This window comes from Oncorhynchus clarkii, unplaced genomic scaffold, assembly GCF_045791955.1.
Source record: "Oncorhynchus clarkii lewisi isolate Uvic-CL-2024 unplaced genomic scaffold, UVic_Ocla_1.0 unplaced_contig_13079_pilon_pilon, whole genome shotgun sequence".
In the NCBI taxonomy this organism is placed as follows: Eukaryota; Metazoa; Chordata; class Actinopteri; order Salmoniformes; family Salmonidae; genus Oncorhynchus; species Oncorhynchus clarkii.
In genome coordinates, this window is record NW_027258589.1 from 36,944 (window position 1) to 60,000 (window position 23,057).

At 39.1% G+C, this 23,057-nt stretch overlaps 1 protein-coding gene across 1 annotated transcript in view; it reads right to left on the bottom strand.

Annotated features, from left to right (window-relative positions):
- Positions 1-16,320: 16,320 nt before the first annotated feature.
- LOC139397420 (E3 ubiquitin-protein ligase NEURL1B-like) overlaps positions 16,321-23,057 on the bottom strand; it is an 8,388-nt gene continuing 1,651 nt past the window's right edge. Inside the window, exons 2-4 of the mRNA XM_071144148.1 lie at positions 20,224-20,812; positions 17,385-17,507; positions 16,321-16,654 (exon numbers count right to left, since the gene is read on the bottom strand). Of these exons, the coding sequence (XP_071000249.1) occupies positions 16,407-16,654; positions 17,385-17,507; positions 20,224-20,812 (960 nt within the window). The 3' untranslated portion in view covers positions 16,321-16,406. The remainder of the gene's footprint in view (positions 16,655-17,384; positions 17,508-20,223; positions 20,813-23,057) is intronic.

The following is a 23,057-nucleotide window of genomic DNA, read 5'->3' on the forward strand; positions in this document are numbered from 1 at the left end:
TGGCCATCTTTAAAAAAAATCTGTAATTAAAACAATTTTAACAAAGTTCCTTGTCAACTGTCAGGTTCTGGATTTTAAATTTTTATTTAACCTTTATTTAACCAAGAAGGGCTCATTGAGATCTCTTCAAGTGCGTCCTGGCCAAGATAAGCAGCACCAAGTCATTACAAAAAAAATTGACAGACATGAGAAACTACAAGTAATCTAGTAAAAAAAAACATTGAATTCACGAGTATAAAACAGCAAATTAAAAACATTGACAGGTCAGGGAATCGGCCTCAAAATCCTTCATCAGTGATTTTAAAAACGCCAATCGGGACAAGTTCTTCCAGTTTAAAAGTATGGCTGAAATGTGGAGGAACTGGTTCTGCAGGACTCATGACGTCTGGTTTTGTTTAGTCATTATGATCCCTACAAAGGTACAGAGGGAATGGAAAGCAATGTCCTTATAAAATACAAAAGGATTTAACCCTTAACCAACAATGCAGTTTTAGGAAAATAATTAAAAAGCAATAGACTCTATACAGGGAGTTCTGATTATTTGAAGTGACTATGCCTCGATAATAGAGTAGCACCAATGTGAGGGGGGGGGGGGCCATTTGATTAGCTTTACAGGAGTCTTATGGCTTGGGGGGTAGAAGCTGTTTAGAAGCCTCTTGGACCCAGACTTGGTGCTTTGGTACTGCTTGCTGTGCGGTAGCAGAGAGAACAGTGTATGACTAGGGTGGTTAGTCTTCGACAATTTTTAGGGCTTTCCTATGACACCGCCTGGTATATAGTTCCTGGATGGCAGGAAGCTAGGCCCCAGTGATGTACTGGGCTGTACGCACTACCCTCTGTAGTGCCTTGCTGTCGGAGGCCGAGCAGTTGCCATAACAGGCAGTGATGCAACCCGTCAAGATGCTCTCGATAGTGCAGCTGTAGAACCTTCAGAGGATCTGACGACCCATGCCAAATCTTTTCAGTCTCCTGAGGGGAAATAGGTTTTGTCGTGTGCTTGGACCATGTTAGTTTGTTGGTGATGTGGACACCAAGGAACTTGAAGCTCTCAACCTGCTCCACTACAGCCCCATCGATGAGAATGGGGTCGTGCTCGGTCCTCCTTTTCCTGTAGTCCATAATCATCTCCTTTGTCTTGATCATGTTGAGGGAGAGGTTGTTGTCCTGGCACCACACGACCAGGTCTCTGACCTCCATATAGGCTGTCTTGTCGGTGTTGTCATCGGCAAACTTAATGATGGTGTTGGAGTCATGCCTGGCCATGCAGTCGTGGGTGAACAGGGAGTACAGGAGGGGACTGAGCATGCACCCCTGAGGGGCCCCAGTGTTGAGGATCAGCTTGACATGTGTTACCTACCCTCACCACCTGGGGGCAGCCCGTCAGGAAGTCCAGGATCCAGTTGCAGAGGGAGGTATACAGTCCCAGGGTCCTTAGCTTAGTGATGAGCTTTGAGGGCACTATGGTGTTGAATGCTGAGCTGTCGTCAATGAACAGCATTCTCACGTAGGTGTTCCTTTTGTCCAGGTGGGAAAGGGCAGTGTGGAGTGCGATTGAGATTGCATCCTCTGTGGATCTGTTGGGGGGGGTATGCAAATTAGAGTGGGTCTAGGGTTTCTGGGATGATGGTGTTGATGTGAGTCATGACCAGCCTTTCAAAGCATTTCATGGCTACCAACGTGAGTGCTACGGGTCGGTAGTTTTAGGCAGGTTACATTTGGTGTTACAGATTCCATGATAGAAACATGAAGGTAATGGAGTCGACATATGCAACGTCTCCACTACAGCAGGAACTCTATGCCTCTAAATGTCAATCACGCTGTAAAAGCTGAACTTCTGTGATCTGCATTGAATAGAGCCCTAAGGAAATGTTGTCATCGCCATTAGCATTACTGTGACTTCAAGGATTTGACCTGTTGGAAATTCAGTCTGAAATGTCTGTTTTGTTGAGGCCTGCCTACATTTCTCAGTCTGTGTGTTTGAAGCGTTCTTCTCTCTGACTCTGTACAGACACCTCTTTAATGGCACTTTCTATGTGCAGAATTGTACATTTTTCACTGATTGTCTTCATGTTTCAAAGTTTCTTCAGAAAATGTTCATACCCTTTGACTTATTCCACATTTTCTTACAGCGTGATTTCAAAATTGATAAAATATTTTTTCTCACCCATCTACACACAATATCCAATAATGACCAAGTGAAAACCATGTGTTTTAAGATATGTTTGCAAAATTCTTGTATAAAAAAATTAGATACAGAAATATATAATTTATATAAGTATTCACACCCATTTCCTTTGATCATCTTTGAGGTGTCACTACAACTCGATTGGAGTCCACTTGTGGCATATTCAAGTGTTTGGACATGATTTATAAAGAAAAACACAGCTGTCTATATAAGGTCCCACAGTTGACAGAGCAGGAACTATACCATGAAGTCCAAGGAACTGTCTGTAGATCTCTGAGATAGATTGGGATGAGGTATATATCTATATCTATATATCTGGGGTATTATATATATTACATATATCTATGTTCTATATCTATATATCTGGGGTATTATATATATTATATATCTATGTTCTATATCTATATATCTGGGGTATTATATATATTATATATCTATATATCTGGGGTATTATATATATTATATATCTATATCTATATATCTGGGGTATTATATATATTATATATCTATATCTATATATCTGGGGTATTATATATATTATGTATCTATATCTATATATCTGGGGTATTATATATATATTATATATCTATGTTCTATATCTATATATCTGGGGTATTATATATATTCTATATCTATATTCTATATCTATATATCTATATATCTGGGGTATTATATACATTATATATCTATATTCTATATCTATATATCTATATATCTAGGGTATTATATACATTATATATTATATCTATATATCTGGGGTCTTATATATATTATATATCTATATATCTGGGGTATTATATATATTATATATCTATATCTATATATCTGGAGTATTATATATATTATATATCTATATATCTGGGGTATTATATATATTATGTATCTAAATCTATATATCTGGGGTATTATATATATATGATATATCTATGTTCTATATCTATATATCTGGGGTATTATATATATTATATATCTATGTTCTATATCTATATATCTGGGGTATTATATATATTATATATCTATATGTCTGGGGTATTATATATATTATATATCTATATATCTGGGGTATTATATATAGTATATATCTATATATCTGGGGTATTATATATATTATATATCTATATCTATATATCTGGGGTATTATATATATTATATATCTATATATCTGGGGTATTATATATATTATGTATCTAAATCTATATATCTGGGGTATTATATATATATGATATATCTATGTTCTATATCTATATATCTGGGGTATTATATATATTATATATCTATGTTCTATATCTATATATCTGGGGTCTTATATATATTATATATCTATATGTCTGGGGTATTATATATATTATATATCTATATATCTGGGGTATTATATATAGTATATATCTATATATCTGGGGTATTATATATATTATATATCTATATCTATATATCTGGGGTATTATATATATTATATATCTATATATCTGGGGTATTATATATATTATATATCTATATATCTGGGGTATTATATATATTATGTATCTATATATCTGGGGTATTATATATATTATGTATCTATATCTATATATCTGGGGTATTATATATATATTATATATCTATGTTCTATATCTATATATCTGGGGTATTATATACATTATATATCTATATTCTATATCTATATATCTATATATCTGGGGTATTATATATATTCTATATCTATATTCTAAATCTATATATCTATATATATGGGGTATTATATACATTATATATTATATCTATATATCTGGGGTCTTATATATATTATATATCTATATCTATATATCTGGGGTCTTATATATATTATATATCTATATATCTAGGGTATTCTATATCTATATATCTATATATCTGGGGTATTATATATATTCTATATCTATATTCTAAATCTATATATCTATATATATGGGGTATTATATACATTATATATTATATCTATATATCTGGGGTCTTATATATATTATATATCTATATCTATATATCTGGGGTCTTATATATATTATATATCTATATATCTAGGGTATTATATATATTATATATCTACATATCTGGGGTATTATATATATTCTATATCTATATTCTATATCTATATATCTATATATCTGGGGTATTATATACATTATATATTATATCTATATATCTGGGGTATTATATATATTATATATCTATATCTATATATCTGGAGTATTATATATATTATATATCTATATATCTGGGGTATTATATATATTATATATCTATATATCTGGGGTATTATATATATTATATATCTATATCTATATATCTGGAGTATTATATATATTATATATTATATATCTATATTCTATATCTATTTATTCTATATATCCATATATCTATATATCTATATCTATATATCTATATCTATATATCTGGGGTATTATACATATTATATATCTATATATCTGGGGTATTATATATATTATATATCTATATATCTGGGGTATTATATATATTATATATCTATATCTATATATCTGGAGTATTATATATATTATATATTATATATCTATATTCTATATCTATATATTCTATATATCCATATATCTATATATCTATATCTATATATCTATATCTATATATCTGGGGTATTATACATATTATATATCTATATATCTGGGGTATTATATATATTATATATCTATATATCTGGGGTATTATATATATTATATATCTATATCTATATATCTGGAGTATTATATATATTATATATTATATATCTATATTCTATATCTATATATTCTATATATATCCATATATCTATATATCTATATCTATATATCTATATCTATATATCTGGGGTATTATACATATTATATATCTATATATCTGGGGTATTATATATATTATATATCTATATATCTGGGGTATTATATATATTATGTATCTATATATCTGGGGTATTATATATATTATGTATCTATATCTATATATCTGGGGTATTATATATATATTATATATCTATGTTCTATATCTATATATCTGGGGTATTATATACATTATATATCTATATTCTATATCTATATATCTATATATCTGGGGTATTATATATATTCTATATCTATATTCTAAATCTATATATCTATATATATGGGGTATTATATACATTATATATTATATCTATATATCTGGGGTCTTATATATATTATATATCTATATCTATATATCTGGGGTCTTATATATATTATATATCTATATATCTAGGGTATTCTATATCTATATATCTATATATCTGGGGTATTATATATATTCTATATCTATATTCTATATCTATATATCTATATATCTGGGGTATTATATACATTATATATTATATCTATATATCTGGGGTATTATATATATTATATATCTATATCTATATATCTGGAGTATTATATATATTATATATCTATATATCTGGGGTATTATATATATTATATATCTATATATCTGGGGTATTATATATATTATATATCTATATCTATATATCTGGAGTATTATATATATTATATATTATATATCTATATTCTATATCTATATATTCTATATATCCATATATCTATATATCTATATCTATATATCTATATCTATATATCTGGGGTATTATACATATTATATATCTATATATCTGGGGTATTATATATATTATATATCTATATATCTGGGGTATTATATATATTATATATCTATATATCTATATCTATATTCTATATCTATATATCTATATCTATATATCTGGGGTATTATATATATTATATATCTATATATCTATATCTATATTCTATATCTATATATCTATATCTATATATCTGGGGTATTATATATATCTATATATCTATATATCTATATCTATATTCTATATCTTTATATCTGGGGTTATTATACGACTAAAAGCTGATCCAGACATACCCAAGACGACTCAAAGCTGATACAGACATACCCAAGACGACTCAAAGCTGATCCAGACATACCCAAGATGACTCAAAGCTGATCCAGACATACCCAAGACGACTCAAAGCTGATACAGACATACCCAAGACGACTCAAAGCTGATCCAGACATACCCAAGACGACTCAAAGCTGATACAGACATACCCAAGACGACTCCAAGCTGATCCAGACATACCCAAGACGACTCAGAGCTGATACAGAGATACACAAGACGACTCAGAGCTTATACAGTCATACCCAAGACGACTCAAAGCTGTAATCGCTGCCAAAGGTGCTTCTACAAAGTATTGACTCGGGGGTGTGAGAATTTACGGAAAAGAGAGATTTCTGTATTTAATTTTCAATAAATTAGTAAGAATGTCTAAAAACATGTTTTCAATTTGTCATTGTGTGTGTGTGTGTGTCTGTGTGTGTGTGTGTGTGTGTGTGTGTGTGTGTGTGTGTGTGTGGATGAGATAGTGATTCCAGTGTTACTTTCTGCCTCTACCAGTGCTTTCTTAATGATCCAGCTAATGACTTACTGGAAGACCATGATGATTCATGCTTCCGCGCCCCGTCGAGGCCTCATCCCAGTCCTGTCAACCGCCACTGTTGTCGTTGGAAATGAGGTGTGCAGCGTTGATTAATGGTTAGCTTCTCTAAGAGAAGCATCATCTGTAAATAAATACATAAATAAATAAATACATTTAATTAAACGGTCGTCTCTATTACTTAGCTAACGAACGAAGCGTAAAGAAGAACAAAGCTTTATCCAACACACAAATATAATGTCAGCCACATATTTGAGTTGTAGTACTTCTATTAAACACAGTGGGGTGAGGTGGTGGAGGGGTTTGCTTGGCTTTGTGTTCTGAGACAGCCACGTTCAAGGGATATTAATGTCCACACAGAAACATAGTGTATTTTCCTCTAAAGATACAACAGATCATCCCTTCTAACCATTATGATTTGTTTTCCCTATTCCCTATTTCCTATTTCCTATGTCCTATTCCCTATTCCCTATTCCCTATGTCCTATGTCCTATTCCCTATTCCCTATTTCCTATGTCCTATTCCCTATTCCCTATTCCCTATTCCCTATTTCCTATTTCCTATGCCCTATTCCCTATTCCCTATTCCCTATTTCCTATTCCCTATTTACTATGTTTCATAATAAGAGAGCATCTGGGAATTTGCTCTCAGTTTGCCAACACCACCACCTCCCACCCATTTCCTTTTGATTTGGGGAACTTCCTCTTCAGTCAACTGGTCTCCATTGGTGTGCCAGAGCGGGCAGGACGAAGTGATGAGTCCAACACTGTGCCCCATGCCATCAATCATGCCCAGGTATAAACTACCTCACCTCTCATCACAAAGAACTGGTATTAACTACATCATCTCTCATCACAAAGAACTGGTATAAACTACCTCACCTCTCATCACAAAGAACTGGTATAAACTACCTCACCTCACATCACAAAGAACTGGTATAAACTACCTCACCTCTCATCACAAAGAACTGGTATAAACTACCTCACCTCTCATCACAAAGAACTGGTATAAACTACCTCACCTCTCATCACAAAGAACTGGTATAAACTACCTCACCTCACATCACAAAGAACTGGTATAAACTACCTCACCTCTCATCACAAAGAACTGGTATAAACTACCTCACCTCTCATCACAAAGAACTGGTATAAACTACCTCACCTCTCATCACAAAGAACTGGTATAAACTACCTCACCTCTCATCACAAAGAACTGGTATAAACTACCTCACCTCTCATCATAAAGAACTGGTATAAACTACCTCACCTCTCATCACAAAGAACTGGTATAAACTACCTCACCTCTCATCATAAAGAACTGGTATAAACTACCTCACCTCTCATCACAAAGAACTGGTATAAACTACCTCACCTCTCATCATAAAGAACTGGTATAAACTACCTCACCTCTCATCACAAAGAACTGGTATAAACTACCTCACATCACAAAGAACTGGTATAAACTACCTCACCTCTCATCACAAAGAACTGGTATAAACTACCTCACATCACAAAGAACTGGTATAAACTACCTCACCTCTCATCACAAAGAACTGGTATAAACTACCTCACCTCTCATCACAAAGAACTGGTATAAACTACCTCACATCACAAAGAACTGGTATAAACTACCTCACATCACAAAGAACTGGCATAAACTACCTCACCTCTCATCACAAAGAACTGGTATTAACTACATCATCTCTCATCACAAAGAACTGGTATAAACTACCTCACCTCACATCACAAAGAACTGGTATAAACTACCTCACCTCTCATCACAAAGAACTGGTATACACTACCTCACCTCTCATCACAAAGAACTGGCATAAACTACCTCACCTCTCATCACAAAGAACTGGTATTAACTACATCATCTCTCATCACAAAGAACTGGTATAAACTACCTCACCTCTCATCACAAAGAACTGGTATAAACTACCTCACCTCTCACCACAAAGAACTGGTATTAACTACCTCACCTCTCATCACAAAGAACTGGTATAAACTACCTCACCTCTCATCACAAAGAACTGGTATAAACTACCTCACCTCTCATCACAAAGAACTGGTATAAACTACCTCACCTCTCATCACAAAGAACTGGTATAAACTACCTCACCTCTCATCACAAATAACTGGTATAAACTACCTCACCTCTCATCACAAAGAACTGGTATAAACTACCTCACCTCTCATCACAAAGAACTGGTATAAACTACCTCACCTCTCATCACAAAGAACTGGTATACACTACCTCACCTCTCATCACAAAGAACTGGTATAAACTACCTCACCTCTCACCACAAAGAACTGGTATAAACTACCTCACCTCTCACCACAAAGAACTGGTATAAACTACCTCACCTCTCATCACAAAGAACTGGTATAAACTACCTCACCTCTCATCACAAAGAACTGGTATAAACTACCTCACCTCTCATCACAAAGAACTGGTATAAACTACCTCACCTCTCATCACAAAGGACTGGTATAAACTACCTCACATCACAAAGAACTGGTATTAACTACCTCACCTCTCATCACAAAGAACTGGTATAAACTACCTCACCTCTCATCACAAAGAACTGGTATTAACTACCTCACCTCTCATCACAAAGAACTGGTATAAACTACCTCACCTCTCATCACAAAGAACTGGTATAAACTACCTCACCTCTCATCACAAAGAACTGGTATAAACTACCTCACCTCTCATCACAAAGAACTGGTATTAACTACCTCACCTCTCATCACAAAGAACTGGTATAAACTACCTCACCTCTCATCATAAAGAACTGGTATAAACTACCTCACCTCTCATCACAAAGAACTGGTATAAACTACCTCATCACAAAGAACTGGTATAAACTACCTCACCTCTCATCACAAAGAACTGGTATACATGAAAGTGAAACTTGATTTATTATGGTACGTCATCAATCAAACCACGTTGTGTTGCTACCGTGTTGTTGTTATGTTGTGTTGCTACCATGCTGTGTTGTCATGTGTTGCTGCCATGTTGTGTTGTTGTCTTAGGTCTCTCTTTATGCAGTGTTGTGTTGTCTCTCGTGTGTTTTGTCCTCTATTTATACTGTATTTATTTTTAATCCCAGGCCCCCGTCCCCACAGGAGGCCTTTTGCCTTTTGGGAGGCCGTCATTGTAAATAAGAATTTATTCTTAACTGACTTGCCTATTTAAAAAAAGGTAATACAATTTTTTTTTTTTATTAAAAAAGTTAGAACTGCCATCTCCACTGCACCTATAGACCTATGCAGCATCTCTACCTACATACCTATACAGCATCTCTACCTATAGACCTATGCAGCATCTCTACCTACATACCTATACAGCATCTCTACCTATAGACCTATACAGCATCTCTACCTACAGACCTATACAGCATCTCTACCTATAGACCGATACAGCATCTCTACCTACACAACTATACAGCATCTCTATCTACAGACCGATACAGCATCTCTACCTACAGACCGATACAGCATCTCTACCTACAGACCGATACAGCATCTCTACCTACAGACCTATACAGCATCTCTACCTACAGACCTATACAGCATCTCTACCTATAGACCGATACAGCATCTCTACCTACACAACTATACAGCATCTCTATCTACAGACCGATACAGCATCTCTACCTACAGACCGATACAGCATCTCTACCTACAGACCGATACAGCATCTCTACCTACAGACCTATACAGCATCTCTACCTACAGACCTATACAGCATCTCTACCTACAGACCTATACAGCATCTCTACCTACAGACCGATACAGCATCTCTACCTATAGACCTATACAGCATCTCTACCTACAGACCGATACAGCATCTCTACCTACAGACCGATACAGCATCTCTACCTACAGACCGATACAGCATCTCTACCTACAGACCTATACAGCATCTCTACCTACAGACCTATACAGCATCTCTACCTATAGACCGATACAGCATCTCTACCTACACAACTATACAGCATCTCTATCTACAGACCGATACAGCATCTCTACCTACAGACCGATACAGCATCTCTACCTACAGACCGATACAGCATCTCTACCTACAGACCTATACAGCATCTCTACCTACAGACCTATACAGCATCTCTACCTACAGACCTATACAGCATCTCTACCTACACAACTATACAGCATCTCTATCTACAGACCGATACAGCATCTCTACCTACAGACCGATACAGCATCTCTACCTACAGACCGATACAGCATCTCTACCTACAGACCTATACAGCATCTCTACCTACAGACCTATACAGCATCTCTACCTACAGACCTATACAGCATCTCTACCTACAGACCTATACAGCATCTCTACCTACAGACCTATACAGCATCTCTACCTACAGACCTATACAGCATATCTACCTACAGACCGATACAGCATCTCTACCTATAGACCTATACAGCATCTCTACCTACAGACCTATACAGCATCTCTACCTACAGACCGATACAGCATCTCTACCTACAGACCTATACATCATCTCTACCTACAGAACGATACATCATCTCTACCTACAGAACTATACAGCATCTCTGCCTACAGACCTATTCAGCATCTCTACTTACAGACCTGTACATAATCTCTGCTACTCTCCCCCCTGCTCTGTTCTACTCAGGTATTGCTGCTGGCACTTTAATGGCTCATTGTGATGCTGCAACGTAATTAACATGTGTTTGGTACCGTTCCGTTTGCTCCATTCCAGACATTATTATGAGCTGTCCTCCCCTCTCACCAGCCTCAAATCAATTTGGAATTCAGGCTGTAACAAAACATGGAATAAGTCAAGGGGTCTGAATACTTTCTGGTGGCATTGTATTTTCATAGTGAAACGCCCTGAAAAATAAGCCAAACATAGGGTTCTATGTTCCTCATTTAAAAACATTTTATACAGTCTTCTTGTTACTGCGTCCAGTGAGCTTCAACCTGGAAAGTTGTGTTGTTTCCTCGTCAACTGGAAGGTTCAGGATGACAGGCTGAAATGTGGAGGAACTGGTTCTGCAGAAACCATGACATCTGGTTGTTGTTTAGTCGTTAAGATTTCTACAAAGGTACAGCGGGAATGGAAAACGATGTTCTTTAAAATACAAGAGGTCAAGTGAAATGTTGTGATTGACAAAGTGATGTCTCTTGACTTAGGATGGTTATCACTTCTCAATGCTGAGGCTGCCCCCTAGGGGTGAATTCACTAAATGCATCCTGTCTCTTTCCTCTCACAGAAGCCCTGTTTATATCTGGTTCTATATCTGGTTCCTTTGTTCTGATCTTGTCCACATTCTGATTGTGTCCACATTTCTTTTTGGACTGATGTAGACAAAACAAAGGACACATTGTGATCAGATCTTCCTGATCACCTCTAGAGGTAGTCAGACACACATTGTGATCAGATCTTCCTGATCACCTCTAGAGGTAGTCAGACACACATTGTGATCAGATCTTCCTGATCACCTCTAGAGGTAGTCAGACACACATTGTGATCAGATCTTCCTGATCACCTCTAGAGGTAGTCAGACACACATTGTGATCAGATCTTCCTGATCACCTCTAGAGGTAGTCAGACACACATTGTGATCAGATCTTCCTGATCACCTCTAGAGGTAGTCAGACACACATTGTGATCAGATCTTCCTGATCACCTCTAGAGGTAGTCAGACACACATTGTGATCAGATCTTCCTGATCACCTCTAGAGGTAGTCAGACACACATTGTGATCAGATCTTCCTGATCACCTCTAGAGGTAGTCAGACACACATTGTGATCAGATCTTTCTGATCACCTCTAGAGGTAGTCAGACACACATTGTGATCAGATCTTCCTGATCACCTCTAGAGGTAGTCAGACACACATTGTGATCAGATCTTTCTGATCACCTCTAGAGGTAGTCAGACACACATTGTGATCAGATCTTCCTGATCACCTCTAGAGGTAGTCAGACACACATTGTGTCTGGATATTGTACAAGTGTAGACAGATCTGGACAGAAAAAACATTTAAATCATAAATATTCTAGGCCCCTAAAATCATTGACATGTGGCACCATTGATTGATTACATTTGTGTCTTGCAATAAATAAATATTATTTTGAAAGAATAGCTTTGAAATAATTTGCCTAAATGAAGGGACCAGGAAATGTGGTCACAATGCAGACAGTGGATGGATAACAGACACTTTTAATACTTTGTGTAGACATATTTCTGTAAATATGGGCACAATCAGAATGTAGAGCAGATCAGAACAAAGCACCAGGTATAAACGGGGCCAGAGAGATCAGAACAAACCACCAGGTATAAACGGGGCCAGAGAGATCAGAACAAACCACCAGGTATAAACGGGGCCAGAGAGATCAGCACAAAGCACCAGGTATAAACGGGGCCAGAGAGAACACCTGAATACACCAGAAATCACATTTACATTCTAGCACACCACAGAACAAGCCTGTGTCCCAAATGGCACCCTATTCCCTATATAGTGTGCTACTTTAGACCAGGGACCTATGGAACCCCATTCCCTATTATAGTGTGCTACTTTAGACCAGCGTAGTGCACTATAAGGAGACATCTGTATACTCTGTACAGCACGTTTCATTTAATAACACTCTGCATGTCTTGTTCAAACATCTTTCTCTTCATAGTAAAAAGCCCTGAACAATTCGCCAACATAAGGTTATATATTTTTCTCATTTAGAAACATTACATAAACAGTCTCTTTTTATTTTGCATAAGCTGTCTGCAGTGACCAATGTGCTTCTTCATTAATTCCACAACACCTTCATTTACAAATAGCATTGTCATCATATTTAGAACTTGGACATGAAGACATTTGACAAACATTGTCTAAGGCACAAAGATAGAAGGTATTTGGCAGAGTGGTGACTCACAGAAGAGTCCCCTCAGCTGTCCTTCCAACACGTGAAGGGTTAAAACCACACAGTTAGAAAACCATGTGACAGGCAGACAAACAGGAAAAGAAAGCCCTGCCGCCCTCAGCTATGGTAGAGAGAGTCTCAGGTAGAGAGAGAGAGAGAGTCTCGGGTAGAGAGAGAGAGTCTCGGGTAGAGAGAGAGAGAGAGAGTCTCGGGTAGAGAGAGAGAGAGATAGTCTCAGGTAGAGAGAGAGAGAGAGTCTCGGGTAGAGAGAGAGAGAGAGAGAGAGTCTCGGGTAGAGAAAGAGAGAGTCTCGGGTAGAGAGAGAGAGAGAGAGAGTCTCGGGTAGAGAGAGAGAGAGTCTCGGGTAGAGAGAGAGTGTCTCGGGTAGAGAGAGAGAGAGTCTCAGATAGAGAGAGGGAGTCTCGGGTAGAGAGAGGGAGTCTCGGGTATAGCGAGAGAGAGAGTCTCGGGTAGAGAGAGGGAGTCTCGGGTAGAGAGAGGGAGTCTCGGGTATAGCGAGAGAGAAAGTCTCAGGTAGAGAGAGAGAGTCTCGGGTAGAGAGAGGGAGTCTCGGGTATAGCGAGAGAGAGAGTCTCGGGTAGAGAGAGAGAGAGAGAGAGTCTCGGGTAGAGAGAGAGAGAGAGAGAGATAGAGAGAGTCTCGGGTAGAGAGAGAGAGAGTCTCGGGTAGAGAGAGAGAGAGTCTCGGGTAGAGAGAGAGAGTGTCTCGGGTAGAGAGAGAGAGAGTCTCGGATAGAGAGAGAGAGAGTCTCGGGTAGAGAGAGAGAGAGAGTCTCAGATAGAGAGAGGGAGTCTCGGGTAGAGAGAGGGAGTCTCGGGTATAGCGAGAGAGAGAGAGTCTCGGGTAGAGAGAGGGAGTCTCGGGTAGAGAGAGGGAGTCTCGGGTATAGCGAGAGAGAGAGTCTCAGGTAGAGAGAGAGAGTCTCGGGTAGAGAGAGGGAGTCTCGGGTATAGCGAGAGAGAGAGTCTCGGGTAGAGAGAGAGAGAGTCTCGGGTAGAGAGAGAGAGAGAGAGAGTCTCGGGTAGAGAGAGAGAGAGTCTCGGGTAGAGAGAGAGAGAGAGTCTCGGGTAGAGAGAGAGAGAGAGTCTCGGGTAGAGAGAGAGAGAGTCTCGGGTAGAGAGAGAGAGAGAGAGAGAGAGTCTCGGGTAGAGAGAGAGAGAGTCTCGGGTAGAGAGAGAGAGAGAGAGAGAGAGAGTCTCGGGTAGAGAGAGAGAGAGTCTCGGGTAGAGAGAGAGAGAGTCTCGGGTAGAGAGAGAGAGTGTCTCGGGTAGAGAGAGGGAGTCTCGGGTATAGCGAGAGAGAGAGTCTCAGGTAGAGAGAGGGAGTCTCGGGTAGAGAGAGGGAGTCTCGGGTATAGCGAGAGAGAGAGTCTCAGGTAGAGAGAGAGAGTCTCGGGTAGAGAGAGGGAGTCTCGGGTATAGCGAGAGAGAGAGTCTCGGGTAGAGAGAGAGAGAGTCTCGGGTAGAGAGAGAGAGAGAGAGAGTCTCGGGTAGAGAGAGAGAGAGTCTCGGGTAGAGAGAGAGAGAGAGAGAGTCTCGGGTAGAGAGAGAGAGAGTCTCGGGCAGAGAGAGAGAGAGAGAGAGAGTCTCGGGTAGAGAGAGAGAGAGTCTCGGGTAGAGAGAGAGAGAGACAGAGTCTCGGGTAGAGAGAGAGAGAGTCTCGGGTAGAGAGAGAGAGAGAGAGAGTCTCGGGTAGAGAGAGAGAGAGTCTCGGGTAGAGAGAGAGAGAGTCTCGGGTAGAGAGAGAGAGAGAGTCTCGAGTAGAGAGAGAGAGAGTCTCGGGTAGAGAGAGAGAGAGAGTCTCGGGTAGAGAGAGAGAGAGAGAGTCGGGTAGAGAGAGAGAGAGTCTGCCTGCTCTTTCAAGGCCCTGCCTGACTGCTGCAGTGTGTCCAGTCTATCAGGGCCAATATGTCTTGATGTGGGAGGTCCGTGATGGACCTGCTGCAGTGTGTCCAGTCTATCGGGGCCAATATGTCTTGATGTGGGAGGTCCGTGATGGACCTGCCATAGTGTGTCCAGTCTATCAGGGCCAATATGTCTTGATGTGGGAGGTCCGTGATGGACCTGCCGTAGTGTAGAGTGTCCAGTTTGGTAAGAGACGTCTCTGGGGTGCAGACAGAGCCCTGTCCCAGTAGTTTGTCCTCTCATGGATGGTCAGGCTTAATGATGACCTTGATGAGCCTGTTGAAATGGTGTCCAGTCTGTCTCTATAGCCTTCAAATATACATCTGGACCTCAAAGCCAGTTCGTTCCACTGCTTAAAAAAAAAAGATTCCCCTCTAATCAATGACTGATATAGACCTGGGACCTCAGGTGTGAAATGAATTATCACGTAGAACAGGAAACCAGCAGTACTCCAGATCTCGTAGGGTCAGAGTTGAATATCCCTGCTCTAGACAATGTCTGCTGCAGTAATGTCCCAGTAATGTCCCAGTCCTCTCATGGTCTGTATGTCTTGATGATGTCTTTAATGGGCCTGCTGCAGTAATGTCCCAGTAATGTCCCAGTCCTCTCATGGTCTGTATGTCTTGATGATGTCTTTAATGGGCCTGCTGCAGTAATGTCCCAGTAATGTCCCAGTCCTCTCATGGTCTGTATGTCTTGATGATGTCTTTAATGGGCCTGCTGCAGTAATGTCCCAGTAATGTCCCAGACATCATGGTCTGTATGTCTTGATGAATTCTTTAATAGGCCTGCTGCAGTAATGTCCCAGTCCTCTCATGGTCTGTATGTCTTGATGACGTCTTTAATGGGCCTGCGGCAGTAATGTCCCAGTAATGTCCCAGTCCTCTCATGGTCTGTATGTCTTAATGACGTCTTTAATGGGCCTGCGGCAGATAGGACAGCAGGCATTCACTTGTCTCTTCAGCTTTAGCCCACAGTTGTTACACAGACACATGTGACCGCAGGTGTAGATGACTGTGTCCACTTCCTGGTCGAAACAGACGGTGCACTCCCCGTTCTTACCACCAGAAGGCAGCTCTGGGGCAGGCAGGGTGGGAGAGACAGGGGGGCTGAGAGGGGAGCTGGGGGCCGTCACTGAGTAGGAGATGGAGATAGGAGAGGTGTTAGAATGAGAGGAGGCCCTGGGAAACATTTTTACACTACTACTTCAAATGAACAGCAACTTGTTGAGTTTTATAACAGCTACTATAGAGCCTTCATAAAGTCAGTTTATAACAGCTACATAGAGCCTTCATAAAGTCAGTTTATAACAGCTACTATAGAGCCTTCATAAAGTCAGTTTATAACAGCTACATAGAGCCTTCATAAAGTCAGTTTATAACAGCTACTATAGAGCCTTCATAAAGTCAGTTTATAACAGCTACTATAGAGCCTTCATAAAGTCAGTTTATAACAGCTACATAGAGCCTTCATAAAGTCAGTTTATAACAGCTACATAGAGCCTTCATAAAGTCAGTTTATAACAGCTACTATAGAGCCTTCATAAAGTCAGTTTATAACAGCTACTATAGAGCCTTCATAAAGTCAGTTTATAACAGCTACATAGAGCCTTCATAAAGTCAGTTTATAACAGCTACATAGAGCCTTCATAAAGTCAGTTTATAACAGCTACTATAGAGCCTTCATAAAGTCAGTTTATAACAGCTACATAGAGCCTTCATGAAGTCAGTTTATAACAGCTACTATAGAGTCTTCATAAAATCAGTTTATAACAGCTACTATAGAGCCTTAATGAAGTCAGTTTATAACAGCTACTATAGAGCCTTCAAAGTCATGTGTGTGTGGTCACGTGCGTGTAACTGACCCAGGGAGGACTCGGAGGAGGATCTGTTGACGCTGAAGGCCAGGTCAGAATCACTGTCGTCTGGACTACTACTGCTACTACTGGTCTGGGAGGAAAGGAAGGAAGGGCTGGACTGGAGCGTGCCTGGAACACAGCGACAGAGACACACACGCAGTAAACATCGCTCCACAGTGGGAAATTACCTTTCAATGTCAAGCACGCTATAATGTCTCTGTCTCTCTCTATAATGTCTCTGTCTCTCGCTATAATGTCTCTGTCTCTCGCTATAATGTCTCTGTCTCTCGCTATAATGTCTCTGTCTCTCTCTATAATGTCTCTGTCTCTCGCTATAATGTCTCTGTCTTTCGCTATAATGTCTCTGTCTCTCGCTATAATGTCTCTGTCTCTCGCTATAATGTCTCTGTCTCTCGCTATGTCTCTGTCTCTCGCTATAATGTCTCTGCTCTCGCTATAATGTCTCTGTCTCTCGCTAAAATGTCTCTGTCTCCTGCTATAATGTCTGTTTCTCGCTATGATATCTCTGTCTCTTGCTATAATGTCTCTGTCTCTCGCTATAATGTCTCTGTCTCTCGCTATAATGTCTCTGTCTCTCGCTATAATGTAATCTTTGTCTCTGTGACACAAACACATGTTACGTTCTACTTTAACAACTTTAGACTTTGCAAGATTATTAAATCTCTTTTTTTCAAGAGAAGGAAAGAAATACAGACTGTTTTTATATCCTAGTTTGGTTAGAAGAGAGAGTTACATCTCTTTTTCAATTGAGACCTAATCTCAGTACAGCTATAAAACAGTGTGTTGCAATCTCTGATGGTACAGAACAGCAAACAGAGCGATGACAGAATGGTGAACTGCATCGTGGGTGATGAGCGTTTACGAGGTGGTCATCACTGATAAACATTGTTATGGCGAACAGCGATAGCCATAAAACTACAACAGTAAGGCATTACATCACATAAATAACCTGTTCAGTAAGTCATACAATAGCTAACAACACGACATCAGATATGTTATTACGTAATCAGACAGCTAGATTTCAAACATTTTAAAGGAAAATAGTTTTATTGGAGTAATGTGTACAGTGTTACAAAGCCCCTAGGGAGCTGTAACTAATCTGGGTGGTCGGCTGGGCTGACCGAGCGAGAGAAAGAGGGGGAGAGAGAGGGGGGGGGGGGGGGGGGGGGGGGGGGTTATAAGGGAGCAGTTGGTGGGAGAGAGCAGATAAGTCACATCCTAAAATAACCCAGAGGGGAACAGAGAGGACCATGGGAGCGTCATCACTACGCACCAGCATTCCTCTGGGTCTGGGAAAGAATGAACAAGAACTGGGAACTGAAGGGATTGTTGGAAACCAGGAAGCTGAGGGTGTGACTACTGCATACTGGTACACTTTCTGACCAGTACTTTGTCCATTACATAGCCCATACGGTACAAGCATTCAGTAATGGTATAGGATTTCTGCTGATATACTGAAAACATTGCTGGGCTGAGTCTGTTGATGTCTCCACGCAGGGTAAAGAATGCCCAGAGTGTCTGTGATGAGTATTTATATACAGTATCTATCTATATGATATAGTATGCAGTGCCTTCGGAAGAATTCAGACAACTTGACTTTTTCCAAATGTTGTTACGTTCCAGCCATATTCTAAAATGGATTAAATAAATAAAAAATCCTCATCAATCTACACACAATACCCCATAATGACATCACAATACCCCATAATGACATCACAATACCCCATAATGACATCACAATACCCCATAATGACATCACAATACCCCATAATGACATCACAATACCCCATAATGACATCACAATACCCCATAATGACAGTAATAACAGGTTTTTAGAAATTTTAACAAATTTATAACACTTTTTTTTTTAAATACCTTATTTACATAAATATTCAGACCCTTTGCTAATAAGACTCAAAATTGAGCTCAGGCGCATCCTGTTTCCATTGATCATTCTTGAGATGTTTCTACAACTTGATTGGAGTCCACCTGTGGTAAATTCAATTGATTGGAGATGATTTGGAAAGGCACACACCTGTCTATAGAAGGTCGCACAGTTGAGAGTGAATGTAACAGCAAAAACCAAGAACAAAAACCATGAGGTCGAAGGAATTATCCGTAGAGCTTCGAGACATGATTGTGTCGAGGCACAGATCTGGGGAAGGGTACCAAAATATTTCTGCAGCATTGAAGGTCCCCAAGAAGACAGCGCCCTCAATCATTCTTAAATTGAAGAAGTTTGGAACCACCAAGACTCTTCCTAAAGATGGCCGCCTGGCCAAACTGAGCAATCGGGGGAGAAGGGCCTTGGTCAAGGAGGTGACCAAGAACCCGATGGTCACTCTGACAGAGCTCCAGAGTTCCTCTGTGGAGATGGGAGAACCTTCCAGAAGGACAACCATCTTTGCAGCACTCCACCAATCAGGCCTTTATGGTAGAGTGGCCAGACGGAAGCCAGTCCTCAGTAAAAGGCACATGACAACGACCCAAAGCACAAAGCCAAGACAACGCAGGAGCGGCTTCGGGACAAGTCTCTGAATGTCCTTGAGTGGCCCAGCCAGAGCCTGGACTTGAACCCGATCGACCTGAAAAGAGCTGTGCAGAGACGCTCACCATCCAACCTGACAGAGGTTGAGAGGATCTGCAGAGAAGAATGGGAGAAACTCCCCAAATACAGGTGTGTCAAGCTCGTAGCGTCATACCCAAGAAGACTCTAATGGCTGTAATCGCTGCCAAAGGTGCTTCAACAAAGTACTGAGTAAAGGTTCTGAATACTTATGTAAATGTTATATTTGATTTCTTATAGTGTATGTGAATAACCTACCCAGTATCCTGAGTCTGTTGACCGCTCCATGCAGGGTAAAGAAGGCCCAGAGTTTCTGTGATGAATCGACACACAGCAGCCTCCCTCTGGCCGCCCCGTTGACCCCATGATGCACCTCACCGCTGGGTGTCAGGCTGAAGGACAGAACGTCCCCGGAGCAGGGCATGGGGAAGCCGCGGTACACCACCCAGTACTCCTTCCTGTCCAGCAGCACCTCTGGGTCGGCAGGAAGTTCAGCAACATGGAGGGACCCCGGATCGCAGGATGTCAGTCCGAAAAGGAGCGCCCCGAAGTAGGGCAGGCCGAGATGACCGACCTCGACGTAGAGCGTCTCCCTGACCCTTAGGGGGCGATCTGAGAACACCAGAGTCCTCGAAGAGTCAAGGAAGTGGATACACGCTGCAGAGCGGTCAGCTGACAGGATGACGTCCGGGCCATGGACTGGATGGAAGTGGAGGTCGGTGTCGAGCGGCGAGGGGAGCCCAGCTCGGACCAACCGGGGGGTGGAGAATGGGACGGATGATGATGATGATGTTATGGAGGAGGAAGATGTGGTACAACAGGGGATCATCTGGCTGTAGTTGTTGAGCTGTAAGGTGTCAGAATCAAAAACACATTTATTCCCCAGGTACATTTACACGACCGTTCAAACGTTTGGGGTCACTTAGAAATGTCCTTGTTTTGAAAAAAAAAGCACATTTTTTTGTTCAATAAAATAACATACAATTGATCAGAAATACAGTGTAGACATTGTTAATTTTGTTAATGACAACATTAGTGTCTGTGTTCTTTTACCCAGTTTAATATTTTCTTTTTATTGGCCAGTCTGAGATGTGGCTTTTTGTTTGCAACTCTGCCTAGAAAACCAGCATCCCGGAGTCACCTCTCCACTGTTGACGTTGAGACTGGTGTTTGAGGGTACTTTTTTAATGACGCTGCCAGTTGAGGACTTGTGAGGCGTCTGTTTCTCAAACTAGACACACTAATGTACTTGTCCTCTTGCTCAGTTGTGCACCGGGGCCTCCCACTCCTCTTTCTATTCTGGTTAGAGACAGTTTGCGCTGTTCTGTGAAGGGAGAAGTACACAGCGTTGTACAAGATCTTCAGTTTCTTGTGAATTTCTCGCATGGAATAGCTTTCATTTCTCAGAACAAGAATAGACTGACGAGTTTCAGAAGAAAGTGTTTTGTTTCTGGCCATTTTGAGCCTGACATCGAACCCACAAATTCTGATGCTCCAGATACTCAACTAGTCTAAAGAAGGCCAGTTGTATTGCTTCTTTAATAAGGACAACAGTTTTCAGCTATGCTAACATAATTGCAAAAGGGTTTTCTAATGATCAGTTAGCCTTTTAAAATTATCAACTTGGATTAGCTAACACAACGTGCCATTGGAACACATGAGTGATGGTTGCTGATAATGGGCCTCTGTACGCCTATGTAGATATTCCATTAAAATCTGTCGTTTCCAGCTACAATAGTCATTTACAACATTAACAATGTCTACACTGTATTTCTGATCAATTTGATGTTATTTTAATGGCCCAAAAATGTACTTTTCTTTCAAAAATAAGGACATTTCCAAGTGACCCTACACTTTTGAATGGTAGTGCACTGTACATGCACCAGGAATTTGACCTGGTGAGATGATGCTGCCACAATAATATATATAGACCATAAACAACAATATACAGACAGAATATATAGACCATAAACACAAATATACAGACAGAATATATAGACCATAAACAACAATATACAGACAGAATATATAGACCATAAACACAATATACAGACAGAATATATAGACCATAAACACAAATATACAGACAGAATATATAGACCATAAACAACAATATACAGACAGAATATATAGACCATAAACACAATATACAGACAGAATATATAGACCATAAACAACAATATACAGACAGAATATGTAGACCATAAACACAATATACAGACAGAATATATAGACCATAAACACAAATACAGACAAAATATATAGACCATAAACACAAATACCGACAGAATATATAGACCATAAACACAAATACAGACAGAATATATAGACCCTAAACACAAATACAGACAGAATATATAGACCATAAACACAAATACAGACAGAATATATAGACCATAAACACAAATACAGACAGAATTTATAGACCATAAACACAAATACAGACAAAATATATAGACCCTAAACACAAATACAGACAGAATATATAGACCATAAACACAAATACAGACAGAATATATAGACCCTAAACACAAATACAGACAGAATATATAGTAAATTAACACAATATACAGACAGAATATGTAGACCATAAACACAAATACAGACAGAATATATAGTAAATTAACACAATATACAGACAGAATATGTAGACCATAAACACAAATACAGACAGAATATATAGTAAATTAACACAATATACAGACAGAATATATAGACCATAAACACAAATACAGACAGAATATATAGACCATAAACACAAATACAGACAGAATATATATTAAATTAACACAATATACAGACAGAACATATAGACCATAAACACAAATACAGACAGAATTTATAGACCATAAACACAAATACAGACAGAATATATAGACCATAAACACAAATACAGACAGAATATATAGACCCTAAACACAAATACAGACAGAATATATAGACCATAAACACAAATACAGACAGAATATATAGACCATAAACACAAATACAGACAGAATATATAGTAAATTAACACAATATACAGACAGAATATGTAGACCATAAACACAAATACAGACAGAATATATAGTAAATTAACACAATATACAGAC